The sequence below is a fragment of the Rhinolophus hipposideros genome, assembly GCF_964194185.1.
Source record: "Rhinolophus hipposideros genome assembly, chromosome: 16".
NCBI lineage: Eukaryota > Metazoa > Chordata > Mammalia > Chiroptera > Rhinolophidae > Rhinolophus > Rhinolophus hipposideros.
The window spans coordinates 49,098,278-49,119,139 of NC_138062.1; the positions used below are offsets into that span (position 1 = coordinate 49,098,278).

The 20,862-nt window shown below is 46.4% G+C and overlaps 2 protein-coding genes across 9 annotated transcripts in view; one reads left to right on the forward strand and one right to left on the reverse strand.

Annotated features, from left to right (window-relative positions):
* On the reverse strand, window positions 1-14,263 carry SMIM7 (small integral membrane protein 7; the record flags this gene model as incomplete). Of its 4 annotated transcripts, none has more annotated exons than XM_081077291.1 (6): window positions 13,485-14,263; window positions 12,641-12,822; window positions 12,520-12,561; window positions 12,015-12,067; window positions 10,059-10,149; window positions 1-4,916 (listed from the first exon to the last, which is right to left on the reverse strand). In XM_081077291.1, the coding sequence occupies exons 1-6, from the start codon at window positions 13,743-13,745 to the stop codon at window positions 4,901-4,903; spliced, it is 645 nt and encodes a 214-aa protein (XP_080933417.1). In that variant the 5' UTR covers window positions 13,746-14,263. The 4 variants fall into 4 exon arrangements, 3 of the variants coding, with proteins under 3 accessions (XP_080933417.1, XP_080933418.1, XP_080933419.1); XR_013995181.1 differs by lacking the exon at window positions 13,485-14,263 and having other exon boundaries at window positions 309-680; window positions 4,780-4,916; window positions 12,641-12,717; XM_081077292.1 differs by lacking the exons at window positions 10,059-10,149; window positions 13,485-14,263 and having other exon boundaries at window positions 451-680; window positions 4,780-4,916; window positions 12,641-12,723.
* The window catches only part of TMEM38A (transmembrane protein 38A), a 16,758-nt gene continuing 8,749 nt past the window's right edge, over window positions 12,854-20,862 (forward strand). The window contains exons 1-2 of one of the 5 annotated variants that reach the window (XM_081077287.1): window positions 12,854-13,024; window positions 13,827-13,867. In XM_081077287.1, coding sequence (XP_080933413.1) covers window positions 12,987-13,024; window positions 13,827-13,867 — 79 coding nt within the window. In that variant the 5' untranslated portion in view covers window positions 12,854-12,986. Of the gene's footprint in view, window positions 13,025-13,658; window positions 13,868-20,862 lie in introns of those variants that run through there. The other 4 variants (XM_081077289.1, XM_081077286.1, XM_081077290.1 and 1 more) reach the window with 4 other exon arrangements.

The following is a 20,862-nucleotide window of genomic DNA, read 5'->3' on the forward strand; positions in this document are numbered from 1 at the left end:
AAGAAGAATCACTGAAGCTTTATTCCCCCAAAATAACTTCTACGACTCCCTCAGCACTGTCAACACTCTGGTGGTCCCCATGTAACACCAACGGGCACGACAGTGATGTGAATCAAACACAGATGAACAGGATTCACACGTAAGATGTCTTTTTTTTCCTTTTCTCCAAATTGTCTAGTCCAGGGGTTGGCAAAGGGTCAGACAGTAAATATGTCCAGTTTTACAGGCCAGATGGTCTCTGTCCCAAGAACACAATTCTGTCCTTGAAGCTCAAAAGCAGCCATTGATGATACATAACGACTGAGTATAACAGCGTTCCAATAAAACTTTATTTATGAACAAAAAAACTTGAATTTTTCATTTTCCTCTTGATTTTCCCCCCAACCATTTAAAAAGGTAAAAGCCCTCTCTCTCGTGGGCTGTGAGAAGTTAAGCAGTGGACCCGACGTGGGCAGCACCTTGCCGACCCCTGGTCTATTTCAAAACAAAAAGCAAGCCACGGAGCCACACACTGAACTAATTCTTGGCATTTTGTTGAAAAATGTGGACTTTGAATTTCTGATTTGCTGCAGTCTCTTTTGCCCAATTTCTCATCCAGGAACTCTTGCTAGTCCCAAACTCTCACTTCCAGAAACGCTCAAGTGCCAAAGAGAGGCTTGAAGCAAATCAAGTGCTTTCCTCTGCATAATGAAAATCAAGGGAATGGTGAAAACAAGTTGAATTTCCATCTTTTTATAAAAAAATAGCATGCCTTTTTCTTTAAGCACAAATGACATCTTTCATCAACACCAGAAAACATCAGGAGGTTTCTCAACATTTCATCAACTCAAATTTGGTTAAGGAGATAATGAAACGGCTGAAATGGAAAGAAAATGCTTCGCTAATGACAGTCTCACTGGCTTTTCAGATCTAAGCACTTCAGAGGAGAGCTGATCTCATTATCACAACACGCTGCTGCTCAGAGAAATCAGAGTCCAGAAGGGACCTCGCCCCTAACTATCAAGAGACAAAATCAGGTTTTGGTCTATTAACCACATCACCTGAAAATGGCTGGCTCAGCAAATTTGAAAAACATGTTTGCAAATGTCTTTATTAAAATCCAGACCACAACGCATGCAGATAATTCCACCAGCTTTGGGGGGAAGAGGCACCTTGAGATTCTCCATTATCCCCTAGTTCAAGGGCCGGCAAATTGGTCCTGTAATGGGCCAGATAGGCAATATTTTCAGCTCTGTGGGCCAAACAGTCTGTCAGCAACTCTCCCATAGTAGCAGGAAAGCAACCAAAGCAGCTCTAGACAACATGTTCTCAAAGACGGATGGCTGGATGCCAATAAAACTTTATTTACAAAAACAGGTGGCAGACCAAGGTCTGTGGTTTCCAACTTCTGCTCTAAAGCAGCTGGAACTGAAGTGCAATGAGAGACCCACACAAAGAAGGGACGTGTTCTGTTCTCAAGATGGCAAGGGTGGAGGAAGCAAAAGGAGGTTTCTGATGTGAATCCCCAGAGGGGATGACTGCCATGAACCTCAAAGTTTGTAGCCAGGGCAGGTGCTGCAAACGGAGGACTTCTCTTTGTTCTCCATGTGTGGCCTCTCGCCTCAGCAACAATTCCATCTAACACACTCCAGGGCGAGTACTAGTGGGCATTTACTACTTAGAGGGTGGTTAAGATCCTTCTAGGCCAAGGTGGAAAACCAGCTGGTATGACGTCAATTGCTGTTGCTCGCACAAAGAAACAGCTATCAGAGTGGACCTGAAAATCTCATCCTTAGTCATTGCTTAAATCAACTGAAGCTGCTTAACACCATTCCTGGTCAGAGGTGACAAGAATCTAGAAGCAAGTTTTTTGGTATGTATGTTTGTATGTACAAACGAATGAACAAAAAATAAACACAAGGATGTCAGTTGTCCAAGGTGCATTTTTCTTTGCGTTTTTTTAGTCTCAATCTGTCAAGATGGATCTCTAAGTGACCCCAAAAAGTCACTAGGAATGATCCACTGAGATGTCCACCACAGTTATTTATAACACACCAAAACTGGAAATAACCCAAGACTCCATCAGTTGAGGACTAACTTAATACTTCCTTACACTGGCTTAGTTGCAGTTATTAAGGATGGTATAGTAGAAAAATATATAGAAACATGGTCATATTATCAGATGAGAAAAACAGGCTAGAAGATACCATTTGTGTAAAGAAAACGCATGCCCCCACACCCAATGCACATTCACAGAGAAAGAGCCAGAGGAATGTGTACTTTGGGTGATATCTGGAGGAACAGGATCATGGAAGGCTTTTACCCTTAGAGCAAAGCTGTATTTTATAAATTTTTCTACAATGAATGTGCACTGGTAGTAAGAAACGAAAACAGAATAAAATCAAAAACCACCAAAGCCGTAATGATGATACATAATGCGGAAGCTTCCTGAGCGCTCCCAGAAGCACCAGTGAGGGAAGTCAGCAAAGGTCGTTAACACCGGTGACATTTGTAACAGTGGACGGAGTACAAATCGAGTCAAGTGAGAGGGCCTAGATTAACGAGGGATTTATTGACTTTGCACAGTCTAACTAAAAATGAGAACCACGAAGCCTTTCGGGCAGCCCAGAAAATATAAAGGAAGAGACGCTGAAATGAAAACAGCAGAACCGGAACTACCTTACCCACTATTGGGACTACGTGGTATATCCCAACAGGCATAAGGAAAACTCTAGAAAGGGAATGGGAAGATGGGAAAAGGTTGTTCATGCTGGAAATTGTTTCCAATTTTTAAAAATGTTGTGAGCATTCTTTCACAGTAGAGGTGTGGATTGAACAAATGAATCAAGGCAAGGAAAGAGAAGCAGGGAGTGAGGACACCCACAAATATCGAGCAATTGTCGGATGCCCAGGAGTCCAGTTAAGCACCCAGACCAAATTTAAGTTCACCGAACCTTACAACAACCCCAGGCAGGTGTAAGCCCATTTTAGAGATATAGAAACTAAGGCTTAGAGAGGGGAAGCAATAAGCCAAGGCTCCCCCTAGCAAGTAACGGAGATGGGATTTGAAGCCATCTCTAAATGACCCTGAACATGAGCACTTAAATGCTGTGGGACCCCATGCACCCAAAATTCAAACTCTGATAAGCTTTGGTGCCAGTGAGGGTTCTTGAAAAGCTTCCTAGAGATGCATGAGACGCAATTTTTAAAATGTATAGCAGCCTCCGATACGCATTCCCCAAAGCTACCCTGCTTATAAGAACTTAACAATGAGATAATAGTTCTCTGGAGAAAAATGCAATTATTGAAACAAACTCTCAATGACACCATTCTCTTCTCCGAGAACAATTCATCTCCATTAACGCACAAATGCCTCATCTCATTGAAACCTCAGTGCGGGTCTGAATGAGGCAGAGGTTTCCTCGCACCATTCACACGGACTGAAGAATGACCAGCCAAGCTCCTGGCATGTCCGTTCTTGCGATAAGAACACAGGCCTGGGCAAAGCTGGATTCAGAAGTTATGTGCCTTGCTACTTACAAACCATGAAAGGATGCTTGGCTGGATTTGACAAGGGAATGAACTATAGAAGCAATGAAGCAGAATAACATTAGCTGAGCACGAGTACAAGTGGACCTGATTCTGACCTAGTGAGACCCCACCGTTATCTATGGCTCTTTCAGTTCTTCCAGGAGCAGCCGACTGACTCGAAATTGTATTTGCCCAATCCCTGCCCAGCATTTATTGAGCAAGATCCAAGAGGGAACATCGTTTCTGACTGACAAGTCTCCAAAATGAATTCTAGGTGTTTCCCACAGTGTAATTCGAAACAACTCAAGTTGGAAGTCAACTCGTTGGCTAAAAAATGTATAAACAAAAGGTCCTTTTTGGAAATGAGCTTTATTTTCAATGCTTTTTAGTTCTAAAAGCCTGCATGTTTACTTTTTTCTTCCACCAGGTTGACCTACAAGTCAGGATTTCAAAACCACAACAAACAAATCAAATACCAGGTGCCAACCACCGGCCTTTCATTTTGGCAATTAAGCCAGGACTCTCCTTCAAAGAAGCTTCTGCACAAAACACTCGAATGAGGCTCATTGTTTTCAACCTTGAAATCACCCACTTGAAAAGCAGACCCAAAAACCCAAGCCTTCGGAACTGGGCCCCAATATCACGATACAAATCACTCTCACTCTAAAACTTGTACAATTAATGACCCCAAAAGTTACTTTAACAGGGGACCTTCAAGGCAAGGCAAAATTTCTTGAAAGACCCCTGCCTGGCCCTGATGGTTGTCCTGCACCTCTCTTCTGTGGGAACCAGTAATACTTCACCCTTAAAGTCCTGGGGAATGACCGAGCAAAGCCCATTGGGATGGGGAAGGAACCTGGACGCAGACCTAGTAACAATGAACTTCGTTATTCACAAACAAATCCAATAAAGAGGCTGCATCCAACTTAAAGCCAACCTTTCTGCTTCAGATCCCAGGATAGAAACGATTTCTAAAAATCTGTGTAATTTGAACCAAAAGGGATGGTTATTAAACATAAACAAAGAAACATCCAGAAACGTATTTCTAGTGAATGCTAGGTGGAAGATGGATTCCAATACAATAAAACAACCTAGAAATGTTCTTTTCCACGAATGCATTGTTTTCATAATCCCTTACATAAACCCTTCTGAAATTTCCTAAGTAGACACCATTTCAACACAGAAACCAACGTGAAAATATCTCTGAAAAGGAAACAGTGATGCGGTGGGAAATCATGCACATCTTGGCGAACATTTCTTTCCACCCACCACGAGCTTGGGCTTTCTGGGAAGGTCACGGGTTTTCCGGTCAAAAACATTCTTGAAGTCATCATGGAAGAAGGGAGACTCCGCATCTGGGAAGGTGTGTTCTTGGTTCCATATCTGGGGCTCAGGAGCCAAACAGCCTGGAAAAGTCAGAGGGCAGAAATGTCTGTGAGGATGGGAAGCTGTCACTCTGAAAACTCTAAAATATTTTTTAGAAAATATTTTCGGTTGCTTTTATTAAGGTTATTTTACATCATTTTCTGATTTTATAAATAATTTTTGTTATACAACACCGTGAATATACTTAACACTACCAAACTATAAACTTAAAAAAAGTAACTCTTTCAAAAATTATCTATCTCATATCTGTATGAAATCCGTAACATTTTATTTTCACCCATTTTCTGCAAGTCAGTGGTGACTTTCATATCAGAAAGACCTTTGAGTAAACAAATGATTACAGGTAACTCTGTTCACTGAGGAACATCTGGAATAGGAAAGGCCTGGAAACTGTATAAATGTCCATGAAGTTTAGGAATGGGTACGTAAGTTAAGACACAAGCCTACTGGGGAAAACTACAGAGCTGTTAAAAAGGTATATATGGGAATTATCTGCATTACCTTTGCAACATTTTTTTTCTTTTTAATTTTATTGGGGAATATTGGGGGACAGTGTGTTTCTCCAGGGCCCATCAGCTCCAAGTCGTTGTCCTACAATCTAGTTGTGGAGGGCGCAGCTCAGCTCCAAGTCCAGTTGCTGTTTTCAATCTTAGTTGCGGGGATGCCGCCCACCATCTCATACGGGAATTGAACCGGCAACCTTGTTGAGAGCTCGCTCTCTAACCAACTGAGCCATCTGGCCGAGCCTTTGCAACATTTAATAAACCTAAATTCTTTCCAAAATAAAAAGGTTATTTAAAAAAATAACAGCTGGCACAGGAACAACTGGATTGCCACATGCAAAAGAATGAAGCTGGATCTCTACCTCACACTATATATAAAAATTACCTGGATCTCTACCTCACGCTATATATAAAAATTATCTCAAAATGGATCATAGACCTATCACAACTATAAAATTCTTAGTAGAAAATCCAAGGTCACAAAAATTTATGATTTTTCACAAAAAGCAATGATCACAAAGGAACGATTTCTTAGCTATAACATAAAAAGCACAGTGATGAAAGAAAAAATTGACAGACTTCATCAAAAATGTAAAAATTTTGTGCTTTAAATTTAAATGACACCAACAAGAAAGTGAAAAGACAACCACAAATGGGAGAAAATACTGGCAAATCATACATCTGATAAGGGATTGTTATCCAGAATATAAAAAGAACTCTTACAACTCAGTAATAATCCAATTAAAAAATAGGCAAAGGATCTGAATAGACATTTCCCCAAAGAAGATATATAAACGGCCAATAAGCACATAAAAATATGCTCAATGTCATTAACCATCAGGGAAATGCAAATCAACCTTCACATCCTCTAGGGTGGCTACAATAAAAAAAAGACTGATAATAACAAGTGTTGGCAAGGATGTGAAGAAATTGTTGGTGGGAATATAAATTGCTGCAGCTACTTTATAAAATATTCTGGTGCCTCCTCAAGAGGATGAATACAGAGTTACCATATGACCCAGAAATTTCACTCCTGGGTGTAGACCGAAAAGAACTAAAAACTTAAGTCTGCACAAAAACTTGTACAGGAATGTTCATGTCAGCATTATTCATAACAACCCAAAAATGGAAACATCCCAAATATTCATCAACTGATGAGTGGATAAACAAACTGTGGCATATCCATACAATGGACTAGTATTTAGCCACAGAGAGAAATGAAGTTCTGATTCATCTATAACATGGAAGAAACAAGAAGACATTATGCTGAGTGAAAGCAGCCAGACACAAAAGACTACATGTTGTATGATCCCATTTATATGAAGTGTCTAGAACAGACAAACCCCATAGAGACAGAAAGTAGATCAGAGGTTGCCAGAAGCTGAGGGGAGATAGGAACAGGGAGCCAAGTGACTGCTTAACGGACATGGGGTTTCGCTTTGGGTGATGAAAATATGCTAGAATTATATTGTGATGACAGTTGCACAATCGTGTGAACATACGAAATATTGAATTTAGTTGGTGAAGACCAACTTCTGCTTTATACTTATTAATCCTTCTCTGTGGTTTGGCACCCTTATTTTCTCCCTATTTTCCCCCGATATTTTGTTATGAAGATTTCAACATATAGAAGAGTTAAAAGAACAGTTCAGTGAATGCCCACATACACACCACCTACATTCTGCAATTAACACTTGGCTTTATTGTGCACCTATCCATTTATCCATCTAGATTATTTTTGATGTGTTTCAAAGAAAGTTGCTGGTTATCAGTATCCTTGGTCCCTAAACATTCAGGCATATTTCTCCTGCATTTCAAGTTTTTCATGCCTTTTGAAAATTTCCAAAGTAGCCCAGAAGTGGGTGCAGGGAATAGCGAACCATCCTTCGGGCCCTGCTGCAGTCACTTCCATGGACAATCTGGAATCAATTCTTCCAACTCCCTCACTGGGAGTGTTTCCCTCACAGACTCCAGGCACTTCCTCAGCATTTATTCACTGCTGACTGTGTGCAAGTCACACCTGAAGCCGAGCGTGCTACAGGTGACATCGACCTTTACTGTCAAAACATTCCCCAGTGTAGACATAACCTTCTGACATATCAGCCCTGATGGCATCATGACAGTTGGTCATACAGGCGTCCTTTAAGTTACCTGACTCTTCCCATTTTTCAACATTTAGGTGATTTCCAGTGTTTTAACATCATTGCCTCCCTGACAGCCCTCCGTGGAGCGAATCTTCCCTCACTCATGGCCCCTATAGGAAGAGGCGGCCTAGGTCAGGGGGCAGCACACTCGTTCTGTAAAAGGCACACAGTAAGGAGTTCAGGATATGTGGGCCAGACGGACTCTGTTGCAATGCCCCAACTACTGCCAGGCTAAAGCCGTCACAGACCTGGGTATGGCTGTGTGACAACAAAACTTCCTTCATGAAAACAGGTAGTGGGAAGATATGGCCCAGGAGATGTGGTTTGCTGACTCCCGACCTCAGTGATTAGTCTGGAATCAGAACCTCCCCACCCCCCACTTTGGGGCGGCCAGTTAGCTCCATTGGTTAGAGCACGATGCTCGTAACACCAGGGTTGCTGGTTCGATTCCCACGTGGGCCAGAGTGAGCTGTGCCCTCCACAACTAGATTGAAACAACTACTTGATTTGGAGCTGATGGGTCCTGGAAAAACACACTTAAAATAAATTAAAAGTTTGTTTTTTTTTTTAAAAGAAAAAAAGAGAAGAAAAGAAATCCCCAATCCAACTAGAACTGGGTGACACCTAGCTAGGTTAATCAGACTTTGATCCCACGAAACAAAATCAGGACACTGGGCTATTGACTAAGCTAGCCTCGGGCTAAGCTGGGAAATCACAGAGCCTGAGGCTACCATCCTGGTCACAAACCAGCAGATGTGCAGTGAAGGAAGCTAGTCAGGTAACAGAAGACAATAAAGCCAATGAACAGAAGAGAACAGAATAAAAGACAAACACCGAGTTCTTCCCTGCCTCAGGACCTTTGCACATGCTGCTTACGGTTCTGCCCTGCCTCTCACCAGCTCTGCAAATCAGGCTTCCTGTTCTTGATTTAAATGGCACTTTCTCAGAGAGCCTCTCTCTGAGTAGCTCCTAGACTGGGAGACCCCCTTCCTTTTGCCATTTCTCAATTGATTTTTTCCCATGTGTTGTTTTCTGTCTGTGTTCCACCTGTTGTACTGTGCGTTCACTGAAGGCAGGAACTACAGTCTTAGCTGTAACCCGAGAGCACCACCCATGATAGATAGCTGTGAAGGAATAAATGAATAAATGTATGAGTAGGAACCTAGAGAAACAAAGGCTGGAGGAGGCCCCCAATCCTGTTCTACTTCTCATCGAGTCCTAGTTACACTTCCTGTACTATTCTGCAAATTCCTTGATCTCTTCAAGAGCCCTCTTTGTACCTGAGCAGACCTCATCCGAGCTCCCAAAAAGAGCCTCTCTGCACATCCATCATGGTCCTCATTCTGGGCTCTAAAACATTTTCCAATGGTGCAGTGAACTTCCTCCTTCCTTGATCTCCTAAGTCCTGAAAACATTTCCTCCTCAGACAGCACTGGGCTGGCACAAAGACCACCCAGCAATCCCAAATTCAGTGTCTCAACTACTCAGGGTAGCGAACTTTTCATTTTCTTCCTTTTTGGGAGAAGTACACAGGATGGGCCCTGTGGCTGAGAACTCCAGGTTCTCCTAATGTTTTAACCCTAAGTCTGTCTACTCTCCAAGTCTCATGATTCATTAACAGAAGTATCGGAATTATGGTCCCAATGCTGGAAGAAAAACCAACCCAACTGCGTTTTATTAGCCTCATAAGAAAATGAAAAAGAGCACGAAAACAGAAAGTCTGAATACACGTCTGCTGGCTTCCAGCAGGGAAGCAGCAGGACCAGGCAGCACACTGGCCGTTCAAGGCACATTTTTCACCTTGACAGATGCCAAGTATACACTAAGCACAGCAGAGGTGGCGAGAGGTAACCGGGGAAGGCATCTCTTGGCAGCCCCTGGTGACATACCAGGCACAGCCAGGACTGGGGAGAATGCTGTGTTCCAATTGAAGCTCCAGTCTGGACTGCGGTGACATTGCTTAACTCCTGTAAACCCCAGTTTCCTCTCTAGTTTGGCGAGTGCCTATTTTGAAAGCAGAAAGTGTGACACCAAAGCGCAGACCGAGAAAACAGAGAATGGGGCGGCTGGATGGCTCAGTTGGTTAGAGCATGAGCTCTCAACAACAGGGTTGCTGGTTCGATTCCCACGTAGGCCAGTGAGCTGCGCCCTCCACAACTAGATTGAAGACAACGAGCTGCCGCTGAGCTGCTGGAGGGGCGGCCGGATGGCTCAGTTGGTTAGAGTGTGAGCTCTCGAGAACAGGGTTGCCGGTTCAATATGTGCATGGGATGGTGGGCTGCGCCCCCTGCAACTAAAGATTGAAAATGGCAACTGGACTTGGAGCTGAGCTGCGCCCTCCACAACTAGATTGTAGGACAACTACTTGGAGCCGATGCGCCCCGGAGAAACACACTGTCCCTCAATATTCCCCAATAAAATTTATAAGAAAATAAACCAGAGTGGCCATGAGGTGGGTCATTCTGGGGAACTCAGAAGTTAATGACAATGAAGAGGACAGGCAGGCCTGACTTACACAATCATGCAGAACATCATGAAGACGTTCCACAGAGCGATGAAGATTCGGAAGTACCGGAGGCTCAGTAAGAACTCCCGGATGTTGTCACCTGAAAAGTCAGAAAGTATGTTTATAAGTACTAACATTTCTGTTGTCACAGCTGCAGGTGCTTCTGTGGTGTCTGCCCACCCATACCTACTGCCGCCACATTCCAGTGGCAGCACAGCTGTTCCTTTGGGTCTCCTCTGCTTCCCCACCCTCAGCATTCAGACTTGGCTGCTCCTGACCAGTCTTGGGAAAGCACCAAGCTCCCAGCCTCTGACTGGCTCAGAGAGGGGCACATGACCCAAGTTTGCCCAATGAGAGTCAGCTTTAGGACTTTTGTTCCAACTACCCTTTTCTGCCAGGCTGGATGGGCTGGACAAATGTAAGTCAAGTCCTTTAGGGCAGGGGTTGGTAAACTATGGCCTGGCGGCTAAAAATGGCCCCTGCCATCTGTTTCTGTATGGCTGGGAACTAAGAATTTTTTCGTATTTCTTAATGGTTAAAAAAAAAAATCAACAGAGTATTTGATGAAATGCAAAAATTACATGAAATCCAAATTTCAGTGTCCATAAAGTTTTATTGGAACACAGCCATATCTATTCATTTACATATTGCCCAGGGCTGCTTTCGAGCTACAATGGCAGAGCTGAATTGTTGCACCAGAGATAGCATGGCCCGCTAAGCTGAAAATGTTTATAATCTGGCCCTTTACAGAAAAATGTGCAGAGCTCTGCTCTAGGGTGGTCTTTGACTGACAGTAAAACCAACCCGGGGGGGCGGGGGAAGCTGGATACAGTCACATGCTGGAGGGCAGCTTGGGCCTTGAATCCAGGTATGCCTGAAGACAATTATGTGCTTGGATGTTTCCATTTGCTTTAACCACTTTGAGCTAGGTTTTGAGTGTTTGCAACTAAAAGCACACTATTCAGGCAAGTAAAACAAGAGTTCTCCTTTGGTGACAACTTACTCTAGTTCTCTCTGCTGCCAAGGAACAGAAATCACTCCAAGAGGAGCCAATTTGGTACCTTAAGACTCCAGAGACCTAGGTTCCAGGACCCTTCTCTGGGATTTTGAGTAGATCACAGCCCCCCTCCAAGGCATCCAGAATGAAATGAACCGGTCCAGGTTAGGTGACCGACAAGCGTGCTACTCAAAGTATCATCCAGAGACCACAGCTGTCCAGTCAGCATGGAATACTGGGCAGGAGCTCAGAAATTTTCATAGCGACCCAACATGACAGCTACCTGGTACTGCTGCACCATCCTCGTGCGTGATCAGCACACGGTTTGCTGAACACGGTTTAGATGAATCCGGCTTTGTCCACCCCATGGGTTTAGCCTCATGTGGCACAGCATATTTAAGTGTTGGCCCAGCATGGACTGCAAATGTCAGAGATGGGTCTGTCCCCAGGATGTCCACTGCTTGGCAAGGCCCTTCTCTGACCCAGGGTCACATAAACAGGCTCTCCTGCCATCAATAGAGGCTCACTGAAGGCCACTAATTCCAGGTAGGAGCTGAGTGTGTGGGACACAGACAGGAACAAGACAGAAATCCCTGCCCTAAGGAGTTCACAGGGAGGACAAATACTTAACAAGTAATCGCACAGCAAGATGGAGCCAAAACCAGCTGGAGCCTCTTCTCTGGAGCTTAAGGTCAAGTGTGAAAGGCAGACAGCCAGATGACAGCACACATAAAGGAAAATTATAACTGTAGGAAGTGATAAGAGTGCTGACCTATGCGGGGAGGTCTAGCAGGATAAAGAAGTGGGTGACAGGTGGGCAGAAGGAACAGCACATCCTCAGGCCCTTCTCCCTCTCTCTCTCTCTCTCTCTCACACACACACAATAAAAAGAAAATTGGGACAGCACTTGGTGACAAAGAACTGTCCTCTCTGAAATGGACCCACTGCAGAGTCCAGAAAGGCCTTACCTGTGCCAGGCTCCCTGGACTCCTCCCCAAAGCCCTGCGTGTCCTTCTTTTTCCTACAAAGAGAAGTAGTCAGTGTCTACTTTCGATGGGACACAAGGACCGCTCAGTCCCCTGCCCTCAATGAGCCACGGACACTGAGCTTCAGCTCTAGCCCTACTTGCTGTGTGACCGCGGGTGGTTCAATGACCCTCTCTGGGCTCCCATCTGCCCCACCAATCACAGCCACTGACACGGTAGAGAGAATGGTTCGGGGGTACAGGTCAGGGCTAAGAGTTTCTTGGGGGACGGGTCTGAGGCCCTTCGGGGTGAGAGCAGAGGGACACGCGGGTAACGAAGAGTCAGGATCTTAAGTCACAGTGGCACCGAGACTCCCAAAGGCTGGAGGCGGGGCCAGAGGTCCGGCTAGGACTTGGGAGTTGGGCCAGCGACGTGGGGCGGGCTCACGCTCACGGGGGCGGGGCTACAGGTTCCCGGGTGGAGCCCCGATCCGACGCGGCCTACTCACAGCTTAAAGTTGAGCACCGCCCCGGCGTTCATAAGCAGCGTCCTGTGGGGGGAGAATGCGGTTACCTAGACCGCTCCCTCCCCGTTGGGCTCTCTCGCCCACTCTCTAGTCCCCCAATTACCCGAACAGCAGGATGTCTCCGATCATCGCTACGGCCGGAGCGTCCGTCAGAACCGGAAGCGGAAGCTCAGGGGAGGGAAGGGAGAGGAGCACAAGCCGACCAATCGTCAAGCAGTGCTGGCGAGACCTGAGCCAATCGAAAGCCAAGGCGGGCAGGGTGTCGCCCTCTGCAGGTCCGGCCCCCTTAGGAAAGAGCGAGAGCCCTTCCTCGCTGGGAAGTAACCGGAGTTTAGCGAAGAGAAGGCGAGCGTGTGATGTCACCCAGGAGCGGTGTCATCTGGAGACGGGATTAGGCCCCTCATTGGGGGCATACCGCGCATGCGTGAGGGACCCGCGCGCTAGAGAATATGCTCAGATGCTTTTCCTTCAAGAGCCGGAATCTCGGGTGGGGCTTCTGGAGAAACGGGGCCCTCTGACCACTGAGATTCACAGGGGAATGGATGACGCATGGGCTCTCCGGGGCGTGGACGCCGCTCCTGGCCAGCATGGGAGGCGGGGACCTCCACTATCCGGGACGGGGGTTCCCTACCGAGTGGTCCCTTCGGAGGACCGAGGTCCCCGTGGGAGTGTGGGGTCATCACTTACGGAGCCACGCGGAGGACTGGGGTCATGACAGCTACATAGAGGACGGGGTCCTGAACGAAGGGACCCCCTGGGGTACTGGAGGATGGGGTTCACCACTGATCGGGCCCCACGGCGGAGGGAGGTCCCGATCCGAGGGCTCCACAGAGGACGTGGGTCCTCATCCAGCCCCACTTGGACGAGACTTGACCGAACCGTTCCTCCAGGGTGGGCTCTGTGAGGGTCCCCTGCCCCCCAACGGACAGCTCCTCTGTCCAACTCACTCCACATGGCCAGCACCCCGCTTCGCTGGGCTGAGTGGGGTCGTGATGGCCCAAAGGAGAGACAGAGTAGGGAACAGACCGCCCGGGCTCCGTGGGACAGTACGGCTCCACGACAGCTGTCGCCCCTCCTCTCCCGCGGGGCCGGGTTGGGGGCGGGGCCTGGAGGGCGAGGGCGGGTCCGGCCGCGGGGGCGCAGTTGCTGGGCGGCGGGCGGCGGGACGCACCCGGCTGGGGGCTGGGGTGGGACCCGGCGCGCGCCATGGAGCTGCTGACCGCGCTGAGCCTGGGCGAGCTGGCGCTCAGTTTCTCGCGGGTGCCGCTTTTCCCCGTCTTCGACCTCAGCTACTTCATCGTCTCCATCCTCTACCTCAAGTATGAGCCAGGTGAGCTAGGGCGGGCGGCGAGGAGAAGGAAGCGCTGGATCATGGGGAGGACAGTCCCAGAGACGGGCTCGGGGGAGCAGACAGATTATGGGATCGTGGGGTTCTCCTACACCGGGCGGGTCGTGGGGAGACACGAGGGAGGGCAAGGAGAGAAGCCCTCGGAGATAGTGGGACTGGGGGAGGGGGAGGGGATGAGGGCTGGAAGGAAGGAGAGGAACGTGATAGTTCAGAGCAGGGGGAACAGGTGCTGGGGAGGGGACAAGGAGAGAAGGTCAGGGGTCCTGGGAAGGGAGGGTCGCATGAACTTGGGCAAGAGGCATATGTCTCAGTGAGGGTGCAGGCAGGGGTCGGCGCCGCGGGCATGGCCAGCTGTCCTGGCTGCCCGCAGCCTTGACCTCCCGCCTTGCCCTTGGCGTACGGAGCGGGAGCGGCAACTGAGTGTCTATATAAGGGCTGGTCGTGCTGGGGTCAGGTTCGGAGTAAGTGACACCGGTGCCCCCTCCCCGGTGCACTCCCTGCCGGAATTCTTCCAGCCCTGGCCCGTGTCCTGTCCACTTACTGAGCATAACCAGCTCTAGGGCAGGGTGATTTAGGGTCAGCCTTCTCCCACCATCTCCAGACCCCCATAGAGAATCACAGAGGGGAAGACCTAGCTTCTAGGATTAAAAAAAAAAATAGGGTAAATGGCCTCCAAAGAATGTGTTCTATTTTTATACAATGTTCACTGAATATTCTTGTTCATCTCCTAGTATTTTAATTACTCTAGCACACAAGCAAACTAAACAGACAGTAGAATTTAGCTTTAGGAGAACGATTAATCACCCCAAAACTTTGTGACCCTTTCTCCCACTTAGATGTGAATCACCCCCTATATTCTCAGAATGGAAATAGCTTTTTTTAGATCATAAAAATAGGTGTTCGTGTATACTTAAAAATCCAGCCAAAAAAGCACAAAGGAAAACAGAATTACGGTTCTCTGGCCACCCTTCCAGACCTCTCTTTGCATTTATACCCCCATAGTTATAGATGTAAATCCATGATCTTATGCAAATAGGATTATACTCTGCTTGCCAGGTTTTTTTGTTATGTTTTATTTTTGCCAGTCCACAGGTCAGAAACCTTTTTTTTTTTTTTAATCTTCTCTGAGAGCAGTTACTTTATAAAGCAAAATAAGCTTTGTATTGTTGTAGCATGACCAAGTGGCTGTATTTCCTGTCTGGGGACGAATTCTTGGTGGCTCGGCCAGTTCCAGGGCGAATATGGAACCCAGAACACCTTGGGAAATCTCAAACTGTGGAGCAACATTGTTCCGTAGGATGTAGGACACAAGTGTCTGGAGGAAGGGGTCTCCGGGCTGACTGGGGGTACACAGGTGGGGTCCGCACATTCTGACTACAGTTCTACTACAGTCCCAGAGTAAGTCATCTGAACTAGAAGTACCAGAGCCTGAAGGTTCCTGAAGGTTGAGAGGGTTCAGCGGTTCTCAACCCTAGCTGCAGGGTAGAGGCTCCTGGGGGCTCTTAACACCTCCCCCCAAATGATTCAGAATGTCTGGGGTGGGGCTCTGGCATGCTCATGTTGGAAATCTCCTCCCCCAGGGATTGCTGTCTGTTGTCAAGGTTGAGAACCCACTGCCCAGTTCAACCCCCTCCTTTTATAACTGGGAAAATAGGAAACAGAGGCTAAGCTAATTTATGCAGTCACTGCTGCCGGTCGGTCATATGGCTGGTAGATGCTGGCCTTGGGATTTCAACCCAGGTCTGCCTAACCCCAAGAATCACTAGGATTACTCTGGGGTACTTGCTTCCCCTTAGAAAAGGGAGGCATTGGATTTAGCTGTTAGCCCTCTGGTGTAGTGTTCCTGCTTAGCCTCTGTAAAGGTTTCTTTTCAAAATCCATGTATTGATTGCAGGAGCAGCTCCAGGATTTGCAGAACCCCCTGTTCAGAAATTAAGAATTTCCAGACAGTGACTGCAGAACATCAAACTGAATGTGGGGCCCTTCTGAGCGCGGGGTCCTGAGTAGCACACTTGCAGCACAGGTAGCACACTTGCAGCTGAGAGCAAAGTTGGCTTTAAGGGAAAATCTTCTAATTGAGAGTGGTTCTTCCCCTAGCACTGAGTCAATACCAGGCTGGTTACCGCACCTCCAATAAGCTTCAGTTTGCTAATCTGTGAAATGGACTGTTGGTAAAAATAACCCTGGACTTCCTTTCCTGACTGTTGTAAAGCTCTGTTGAGAACTTTGTTAGTGGTAGTGTCTAAGGCAGTCAGGAGAGGTACTTAGACTTATTTGTAAGGCAGTGGGAGATTGTGTTTCCTGGCATGTGGGCATTTTCTAGGTCAGGCTTTCCTGCTGGGAGTGGTCCTCAGGTGAACAGCATCTTTGTATCCCCTGGGAGCTGGCTAAGAAATGCAGAATGCCAGTCCCCTCCCCCCCAACCCAGACCTGCTAAATCAGAATCTGCATTTGAATAAAATCCCTATAAGCACATGTTTGAGAAGTGATGGACTGAAAAAGGCTGGAGCTCCTTATTAAACCTGGAGCTCCTTCTGGGGCAGAAGGTTGGCTCACCTCCAAGACCCCCAGCTCTATGCAAGAAGAGGAGGAAGCAGTGGGTGCTGGCTGGCTGCATGATTGAAGGAATGATGGAATGAATGAATGAATGACAATCCTGGTTACCGGAAGGCTGACCCATCCAAAGAACTTCCCAGACTAGCAATCCTCAAATTAGACCTACCACGGGCGCTTTGAAAAATCCTGTTGTCCAAGCAGCACCCCTCCATCATTTAAATCAGAATCGCTGGGGTAGCACCAGCATCAGTACTTTTTTTTTTGGGGGGGGGTGACTGGGAAAATTGAAATATTGTTTATTTCTTATACCTTTGCCAATACAATACGTTTTATAAAATGCTTTTATCTTACACCATTTAAACATTTTTTTGAAACATTTTTCAGTTATAGTTGACATCCAATATTATATTAGTTTCAGGTGTCTTAAAGTCCCCCAGATGAGACCCAGGTCTCTGCACCAGGGTTTCCCAACCTCAGCATTAGTGACAATTAGGGCCAGATCATTCTCTGTGGTGGGGGCCATCCTGTGCATTTCAGGATGTTTCACAGCATCCCTGGTTTCCACCCACTAGATGCTGGTAAGACACTCCATGTGACAACCTAAAATGTCTCCAGACATTGCCAGTGTCACAGACATTTGCCTCCAGTTGAGAACCATTGATGTAGATTGAATCTCCAACTCCACTGCTTCCAAGGGCCAGGCAGGTGATATATGGGAAGCAATAAGCCAGCCAGGTGGGGACCGTCCCCAGGTGCGATCCAGCCATGCTCATCTCCACCTGGTTGGGGTTGGAACAACCAGAACTGGTTTTTCAAGGGAAGCTGGAAACGTGATTTGGCTGTTGGAACACTTTCTTTTTTAAATTAACAGACTTTATTTTTTAGAGCCATTTTAGATCCACAGCAAAATTAAGCTGAAAGTACAGTTTCACTGACCACCCCCCATATACACAGCCTTCCCCACCATCAACATTCTTACCAGAGAAGTACATTTGTTACAGTCAATGAACCAATGTTATTATCATGTAATCGTCATTGTCACCATCATTATCAACCAACCTGTAGTTTACTTTAGGAATCTTTGCTGTTGTACGTTTATGGATTTTGACAAATCTACAGTGCCGTGCACCCACCGTTATGCTGTCATGCAGGAGAGTTGCACTGTCCTAAAAATCCCCTGTGCTCTGCCTATTCATCACTCTCCCCCAACCCCACCCTGAACCGCCACCAGCCCCTGATCTTTTTTCTGTCTCCATAGTTTTGTCTTTTCTAGAATGTCATAGAATTGGACTCATACAGTCTAGAGCCTTTTCAGACTGGCTTCTTTCTTTCACTCAGCAATACAGTTCCCCCCATGTTTTTTTGTGGCTTGATGGCTCATGTCTTTTTGGTACTGAGTAATATTCCATGGTGTGGATGTACCACTGTTTAGTTATTCACCTATTTATTGAAGGACTCCAGCCTATCTTGGCTAAAGTTTGAATTTTTAAAATGCTGTGGGAGCCGAGAGAACAGTTCCTTGATCTCTGGTTTGAACTGTAAGCTTTTTGAGGGTAGGAGGCTGCTCATCCTCCAACCTTGAGAGGCAGGGGCTACCAACTCCTTCTGCAGGGAAGGAAACTGAAGCAGAGATCGTTACTCGAAGTCTCAGTGAGAGACTCTGTCAGTACACCTCCCATGTTTAGACTTCTGACTAAATAGCACAGAACGAGGGGCAGTGCTGAAAGTGCCCTGGGGAACCTTCTAGCACTGTCCTGCCATCCACAGACAGACCCCTGGAGAGGGAATGTCATGGAGCCCATCACAGGCTAGAACTCGGGATGATCAGGGTTTTCTCCTCCTTCCTCAGGCAGAGGAGACTTTTATAAATTCATCCACTAGAATTTCCACCCACAGGTACTTTCCATTTCAGTTCAGTTCCAGGAATAACTGGTACAATTGCTAAGCACTAAGCAATTTCTTTTCATCCTCACAAGCACCCTTTGAAATGAATAATAGCACTGGGGTTACCAACTCACCCAGGTTTGCCCAAGACAAGAACCCAAAGTTCCATGTCTCAGGAACCCTCGTGTCCCAGGCAAACTGGGACAGTCCCTCCAGACAGCACCCCCGTTATACACATGAGCAAATAGAAGCTGGGAGAGGGGAGAGCTTTGGTGGCAAACCACATCCTGCTGCATCCAAAGACACTGCCCCACACCAGGGAGTGTGGTAAAGGGAAGGAGCCAGAGGGACAGTTTCTCAGCCACTGCCTTGCTGTGGGTCCTCAGGGCAGGCTGCCCCATCAGCCTTAGTCTTACCGGTGCTGGCCATGGGGAGACTCGTCCTATCCTTCCAGGACTGCGGGAGGGTATCGAGAAGGATAAGAAGCGTGATGCTGATGACGCACTGCATTCGTACAACTCATCCGTACAACTCAGTGCTCTCCTCCTCTTTTGACAGCAGAGGAAACAGGATGGAGGTTGGGAAGGCGGCAGTCATTTGCCCAAGGCCTGCTGGAGTGAGCAGCAGAGCCAAAACCCAGGCGTGTTACTTTTCTACCAGGACTCATCCATGGTGCCAACACAGAGCCTGCTTTACTCCTGCAAAACCCAGGCTCCCACCCCCCACTCTCGGTCCCTGGGATAGCCCCAGAGGGCACAAGAAAGACCCTGGAAAGAATTCAACCCCTGGGGGTTATTTTTAGATGCAGAGGTATCCATTTCTGCAAAACATGGGTGCCTCATTTGACCCGGTCCTGCAGGACCCACCAGCTGCTCCGAAGGATTAACTCTCAGCTGGCAGGGTTTTAAATAGACAACCCACCCATGAGAAGAGAGCACTCTGCCTTCTTCAATTCTGTAGGACCTTGGTAAATGCTGAGACTTCAAGACAACCTAAGGGCAGGGAGAAGGCGCACAGAGCGCTTGGAACCCCAGGGTGAGATGGAGGAAGGAAAATTTTGATTCCAGTCATTGTTAGGAGTTGGGCAAAGAAGAGTGTAAGGATTTGCATCTGACAGAAGGAAAGGGCTGCAGGGAGAAAAATAGTTCAGGATCACATGGTTCGTTGGTGGCGGTGACGAAGAAAAAGGGGACTGTGTTGATGATTTACTCTAAAACAACTTGTATTAGGCCTGCTTTTTTCTTAAATCAGGTTCTGTTTGTTTAAGGAGTTGATACAGATTACTTTGAGGGAAGAGAAAACCAGATTTTTAAAAAGTTTCGATTACAGTTGACAGTCAATATTATATCAATTTCAGGTGTACAGCATAGTGGTTAGACATTTATATAATTTAAGAAGTGATCCCCCTGACTAGTCTAATACCGACCTGGTACCATACAGTTATTACAATATTATTGACTATATTCCCTATGCTGTTCTTTACATTCTCGTGACTATTTTATAACTGTTTATAAAATATAGTGTATTATAGTGATTATAAAATATAGTGTGTGCAAGAGAAGGGGTAAATAACTTGTGATCTATTTCTGTGATGGAATAGTATACAACGGTGAAAGGAATATTACTCTTGAAAATATGCTCAGTGAAAGAGACAAATGCAAAAGGCCAGGTTATATAACTTCACCTCTGTGTAATACATAAGTTCTAGAACATTTTCATCACTCCAAAAGGAAACCCCATCTCTCTGAACAGTCACTCCCCACATCCTCTCTCTCAGCCCTTGGTTACCATCAATCTGTTTGCTGTTTCTATGGATTTACCTGTTCTGGACATTTCATATAAATGGAATCATACAATATATGGCCTTTTATGTCTTGCTTCTTTCACTTCGCATGTTTTCAAGATGTATCCCTGTTGTAGTATCTACAAGACTTTATTCCTTTTCAAAATTAATTTAGTTTCCAATTACCATCAATAATAATATCATATGAGGTTCAGGTGTACAATATAGTCAGTAGACATTTATGTACCTTATGAAGTGATTCTCCTGATAAGGACTTCAATCCTTTTTAAGGCTGAATAATGTCCCACTGTATGGATATATCCCATTTTGCATCCATTCATTATTTGATGGACACTTGGCTTATTTCCACCTTTTGGGAATTGTGAATAGTGCTGCTGTGAACATAGACTTTTAAGAGTCTTCTGGAACCTATTGGTGGGAGCCTGGAGCGTCCAGTGCTCACCCAACGCAGTGAGACCTCTTGTTCCTGGACCACAGCCATCAGAGATGGGGCAGGGGGTAGACCCTGACAAGGGGACTCGATACAGACTGTGGCGCCCAATGCATTGAGGCACAAGAGTGTTCCATGTCCCCCCTGCTTACCAGCTTTTGGGGGGGCACTTGTTTTTGCTAGTTTTAATGATTAAATATTTCAAAAACACCAATATCACAGACACCTCTGCCCCCTCCACTCAGACTTAACAGTTGTGAACATAGATTTGCTTCAGACGTATTTTTTTTAAAGAAATAGAGT